Here is a 6,283-nt window from a genome sequence, read left to right on the forward strand (position 1 = left end):
ACATCACTGGCTCTTTGAGAAATTATTTGGGCTGGAAGGGTCTCTCATGCTGGCATATCCCCACCCCACCCACCCACCCCTTTTTTTTTCTTGATGAGGCACCAGGTTGAGGCTGATACTGAGCCCTTCCAGGATTGGGTTCCCTCAGTGCCATAGTCACCCAGCTGCCAGGCACACACAAGCGGCTCCCTAGTGCCCGGTTCCCACAGATGTGTCCACGTGACACACGGGAGGGCTTTCCTGGAGACCCTTTCATATGTGTGGCTAAATGTTCTCCACTCTCAGATGAGTCCCTCTTTGGTTTTGTTTTGCAAAATATTTATCTTGTCCGGATGAAGTGTGAAAATCCCACCACCAGAGCCAAGGGATTTGAAATGTGACGTTATCTGTCTAGTCACTTTTTTTTTGTTTTTTTTTACGGTACGCGGGCCTCTCACTGTTGTGGCCTCTCCCGTCGCGGAGCACAGGCTCCGGATGCGCAGGCTCAGCGGCCATGGCTCACGGGCCCAGCTGCTCCGTGGCATGTGGGATATTCCCGGACCGGGGCACGAACCTGTGTCCCCTGCATCGGCAGGCGGACTCTCAACCACTGCGTCACCAGGGAAGCCCTCTAGTCACCTTTTGCTTAGACTGAGCCCGTGGTCTGGAGGGACAGGCCTAGCCAGAGCCCCAGCCCGCAAGGGCCACCCTGGGCTGTGTGCAGCCCCGCAGGCAGGGCGAGGGCGGCCTCCTATTGCTCCAGAGCTTGTGTGGGAAGTTCAGGACTTGCCCTTGGACCACAAGGACCTTCGCTCAGTGCTGCGCAGACTGAACTGTTTTAATTAAATATATCCAAGTTTGTATATTCCTTCCATAAGGAATAAAGTAACTTTTAAAGCCATTTCCGAGAAGTACTTTCCCTCTCACCTGATGCCCCCAAATCTAGGCATTTTAGGGGCAGTGTAACCAGTGGGAACCAGCAGGGGGCACTCTCTGTTCACTGGTCAGTAAACCTGTATGTTCATAGTGTAGGAAACCCTGCTTTTGTTTCTCTCATGGAAATTACAGCTGGGATGAGGGGTTTGCTTTTGTAATTAAAAACTTGTGTGTGTGTGTATAAAACAAATTAATTATAAGAACTACTTGTGCGTGCTGGCTCTAGTGGTGGCTTTGGGAGGAGGAGACGGGATGGCACTCCGGCTGCAGGGGAGCCAGCCCCAGCTGTGCATCTAAGGGTTTGGGCAAGTCACTTTTTTGCCTAGGGTTTGGTATGTTTTTTCAAAGGTCCTCTGTAGGTGTAATAACCTAAGCAGTCATTGTCACCTCCCTAGTGTCTCCCTGTAAATTTCCTTTATATGGAGAGCTGCCTACAAGATATCTAACCTGTCCCACTTTGGAGTCGTTGCTCCTGGAGTGTGTTCTTGGTTTCTCTGACATGAGTGATACAGCCAGCCTGTGGGGTCGGTTACTGGGCTCTGGAGTGCAGAAGTGTTTGCCTCGGGGGACCCACTTGCTCTTCGTGCAGAGACACATCTGGGATGTGGAGCCCTGCCTCTCCTGATCTGCAGGACTCAGGCAGTGGAGGAGAAAGGTGGGGAGAGCCAGTGGGAGAAGAGGGGGCATCACTTGTCTGCCTGTCCTTCCTCCATCCAACACACATATGAGTGCAGCAGCCACTGGTTTAGGCCTGGTGATAAAACAGTAGCAAAACAGACCCCACAGATAACATATAGGGACATGAAGAATAAATAAAGCTGGATGAAGGAATAGAAGTCCCACTTTAGGTAGGGCAGTCGGGGCATCTGAGCTGCTGTTTTGGCGGGGACAGAGGTAGGTTTTCTGATGTGTCACATGTGCATTCTAAAAGCTTACGGCACTGTTGACAATGAAGATAGCCATTTGGGACTTTCTGTATGCAGTCTTACCGAGATGGTTCCTGTCACAACCAAATATTATTTTTGAGGTTGACAGATGTGCACTATTGCACGTAGAGCTTTTCATTGCCACAAAATTTTATTTTTCAGTATTAAGTATGCATGGTATCTATGCCAGCAGTGTGCAAACAGGTACCTTGCATACGTTGTATACTTACCTCTTTGCAGGGGCGGGGGTTATTGTCCCCCTTTTACAGGGGGAGAAAACTGAGCTGAGAGAGGTTAAGACACAGCTTGTAAGTGGCGAAGGCAGGGCATGTGCCCGGCTGTGTCTGGTTCCAGAATGCTGGTGCCTGTGTCTCTGTGATACATTGAGACACCATGGAATGTAGGTAGAGTCTGCTGTGTGAGTGGAGCTAACTTCGTGGGTCTCTGTTAGGATTAGCAGGGGTCTGGAGCACTCTGTAAAGTTGGAGTGCCGGTTCAAGAGTGCTTGTGCTTCCCAATTTCAGCTCTAAACATCTTTTCCCAAGTCTCGTTCATAAGACGTAGGTCACACTGTAGTTCGGCAGGAAGGTCCTGGGTACCCTGTCACCACTTTGTTCCTTTCATATCCCCCTCTCGCCCACCCCCGCCCCCCACAGCATCACCCCTGATGTTTGCTTCAGGGGAGCACGTGTTAAAGTGCACACCTTTGTTCTCAAAGTTGGTCCTTTTACAAACTTTTGTCGTTCCCCACCCCCAGCCCCCAGTAGCAAAACCCTATTTTTATCAAGTGAAATTTTATATGGATTGCAATATACAGAACAGAGAACGAGCTGTTTTGAAGGAGGGATGAGCAAATAGCTCCTGAAGGTTCGGGGACCACTGACCAGTCTGTCCCTGTGCTTCTGAGAGGCTGAGGCGTGGTGGGTCTCACGGAGCCCCCGCTCCTCTGCAGCCCTTGCTAAGTGCTTAGTTCACCGGAGCTGAAGCTTAGAGCTGTTCAGTTAGATTTTCTGGAGCTTTAGGAAAATGCATTTAAGAAGCATTTCATGAAGTAACTGCTGAGTGCAGGCTTTGTGCTAGGCACTGCGTAGACAATATGCAAATAAACGCTCCCCACCCTCGGGGAGCTACACGGAGTTGGTCTCACCCCGCAGGACTGAGCAGTCGAGCATGCCGGGCGATGCGGCGGTTAACGGCCCCGTATGATGAGCGAGCTCCGCTGCCGCTGCTGCTGCTGCTGACCGGGGACCGCAGGCGCCACCGTGCGGGGTCCAGGGCTGCGTCGGGAGCCCACCGAGCCACCGCTGCTGCACTCACTCTGCAAGGGATCAGGACCAGCAACCTTTATATTCTAGAGTCTAAGACGTTGTACAGAGAAACCCAGAAGTGTACAAATATTGCACATTGACAAATACCAAGAATTTTTGCGTATGTTTATATTGTATTGTTCTAAATAATGGGTAGCCTGTGAAATAAGACCTTGCCACCCATGTAACAATAGTAGTAATACTATAGTTAAAATGGCTGTAAGAATAGTTTTATAAAAGTGAATACACAGATCTATTGTATTTGAAACATAACTATTTGACAATTATTAGTGTGACCAAAGTATTAGGCAGTTTTCATACATTTTTCACCTTGTACAAAGTTCTGAATTCATTTTTCTTCCAGGTTGGCGAGGAGTTATAGGATTGAGATGCCCTCTAAGTGTTATTTTGGTTGTTCTAACTTACAAAAGTGATTTTGAATAAGAAATACTTGGTGTTCTTTTTATAACCAGTTTTTGATTGGTAACTGTTTTCTGTATTGTTTAAAGCGGATCAAAAAATGTAAGTCTATTGGTAGAGATTAAGTATTTATTGCTACAACTTAGTTGATAAATTGATGTTATTGTAAAGCCATATGTTCTGTTAAAGTCTTGTTTGCTTGAACTGATTATCCCTACAGGTGAAACACTAGAATATTTGAAGTGTACATGGCTTGTGGTTTGGGGTTTTTTTTGTTTTTGTTTTTTGTTTTGTTTTGGTTGTTCATCTGCCTTTTAACCCATTCACCAAAATTTACCTTGTTAACAAGCAACACCAATGAAAGTTTCAGAGCAATCTGCGTATCTCACATATCTAAATCATATTAGGCAAGTCAGTGGGAAAATGCTCGTGCTGCTAATGGAATTAGAGTGCGTTCATTTTACAGGCTAGTGTTTTTAAACTAGAAATCAAAATCTGGCACCTGAGCATGTTAATTGTTTTACTGTACCTTGTGAGGTTTTCACTCGTAAATTCTAAACCAGTGTATTTTTTTTTAAGAACTGGTTTGTGTACATATATAGTGATTATGGATACTAATTCAGTGTAATTTATAATTTTCTATGTCAGTATAAAAATACATCACAGCCTTCTCAAACAGCTGAAGCAATATATTGTATATTGCCATATTGTCTGGTGAAAGGGTTAAATTACTTCACCTCCTGCACTTTTAGATGCAAATCAGTTTTTCATTTCTGTAATAGAAAATTATTCACGTATTTTTACATCATTTGTTTTTCCTGACCAGTATTTAAAACCAAAAGGATATTCTGAAAAATGGCCAACGATTTTTTTTAGAAGTAGCATCCCAAGCAGCGTGCCTAAACATTACATTGCATATGGAAATAAAAAAATCAAATGTCTAATGCCTTATTTCTGATTTACTTTTCCATTGTAAATGGTGTGGAAACCTTTCATGAGGTTTCCCGAGGCAGACCTAGCCCTCAAGGACAGTGGAGTCGGCAGTGCCCCTGGGACAGACGGCAGGGCTGCTGTGCCTGGCCTTTGCGCGCCTCCTCAGGGACCCTTTCTGTTGGGAGCTCCTCTCAGAAGACACTGTCCTCGGGTGCTCTCCCCAGGACTCTAGCACTGCCAGAGGACAGGGCGCCCTTCGCTTGTCTCAAGGATGCTGACTGATGCGGCCCGGACCTCGGGGACTGTGGAAGGACGGCACACTCTTGTCTCGCCTGGTGGAGAGCTTTGTGGGCACCGACCTGGCTCCAGGGGTGCACGCGCTGCCCCTGTACCGTCTGGATTTGCTTGGCTTCTCCATCCCACCCAAGGTAAACACGGTGTCTTATTTCATCCCACCCACTGCTGATGAAAGGGCACTCAGGGTTTCTCCTTGGGGTGGTGTTTTGTTCTGCTCGACTCGCGTGGCAGGGAGGGGGCATGGGTGGGCAGCACAAAGGCTGTTGGGGGTGGGAGGGTGTCAGCCCCGGGGGCAGGAGCGAGCACAAGCTCACTGAGTTTCTACTTTCATTTCTGTGGGTTGGCCGTACTGAATGCGAGACTAACAGATGTCTACTACACCATACCTGTATTAAAAAACGACAACAAAATAAAGCCTGATTCTTTGTTTCTAGAAGTCTTCTCTTGTACCTTGCTTGGGCTTTAATAACTAGACAGGGTGTGGGGCCTTAATGAGAGAACCACCGTTGGTTTTTGACGGGTCAGGCTTCCTGACACCAGCTCTCGTGCTGCACGCACCAGATCCTGCGCCGGGGAGGCCGAGCAGCTGCACCCAGGAAAGAGCCTGCTGTCCGTGGGCTCGGGGGCTTGTCCTGCCCAAATGGCAGGAGCAGCCAGAGCCCGACGCGCAGGGGCTCCGTGTACTTTGTTCAGGGGATCTGCTGCGAGCTTGTGCTGTGTCTGTCCTCCGTGTATAACAGCTCCCCAGCCTGGGGTTTTGGCATCCGGCCCCAGGAGGTAGCTTTGGAGGCAAAATTTCTCAGGTGTTCCATAGTGGTGTTTAGAACGTGATGCTGTGTCACAGCTGCTCCTTTTCCCTCCTCCGTCTGTTCGCATAAGCAAGTGTCCCCCTGGCTGTTATCAATGCCCCCAGAGCCACCACGTCCCCCTGTGCTAGTCTGGGCACACACCTCTGGGCCCCCGGATGCTGCAGACCCCGCTGAGCGCTCAGAGCCGTGGGCTCCGGGCCGGGGCTGGCATTCACTCACAGGCCGCCCCACCCACCCAGGATGGAGAGCTGCTTTTTGTCTCAGCTGCTTTTTCTGTCCGATGGGGAAACCACAGCCACGAATTCATGGATCTAAAGCACATAGAACAGTTCTTGCCTTACTGTAAACACTTCATAAATGTTAGTATGTGCTGTCTCCTCACTTCTCAACCCCCTAAGGTCACCTACTGGCCTTTCTAAATCCTGGCTTTGAGCCTGTGGTTCTGTTTGCAAGCTGAACCTCCAGAAAACTCAAGCACCTTCACTCCAGGCAGATGGATTTAGTCATTTTTCAGCTTCAGGGTCGGCTACCTCCCACGTGCCAGCTCTGCCCCAACACCTGTGTTTACAGGTGGTTTTCTTGGGACAGAGCTATGTCCCTTCGTTTGTCCATTGTCCACTGCTTTTGCACCACGGTGACAGGCCAGGAGTCGTGTTCCTTGTCTCGCTCCATAGCC

At 48.7% G+C, this 6,283-nt stretch overlaps 1 protein-coding gene across 10 annotated transcripts in view; it reads left to right on the forward strand.

Annotated features, from left to right (window-relative positions):
* PPP6R3 (protein phosphatase 6 regulatory subunit 3) overlaps nucleotides 1–5,234 on the forward strand; it is a 125,634-nt gene extending 120,400 nt beyond the window's left edge. For 9 of the 10 annotated variants that reach the window (XM_082661336.1, XM_082661333.1, XM_082661339.1 and 6 more), the window contains one exon: nucleotides 2,996–4,504. In XM_082661336.1, the coding sequence (XP_082517462.1) occupies nucleotides 2,996–3,047 (52 nt within the window). In that variant the 3' untranslated portion in view covers nucleotides 3,048–4,504. Of the gene's footprint in view, nucleotides 1–2,995; nucleotides 4,505–4,725 lie in introns of those variants that run through there. The other variant, XM_082661334.1, reaches the window with a different exon arrangement.
* The last annotated feature ends 1,049 nt before the right edge of the window (nucleotides 5,235–6,283 follow it).

The sequence above is a fragment of the Grampus griseus genome, assembly GCF_964374135.1.
Source record: "Grampus griseus genome assembly, chromosome: 8".
Classification (NCBI taxonomy): domain Eukaryota; kingdom Metazoa; phylum Chordata; class Mammalia; order Artiodactyla; family Delphinidae; genus Grampus; species Grampus griseus.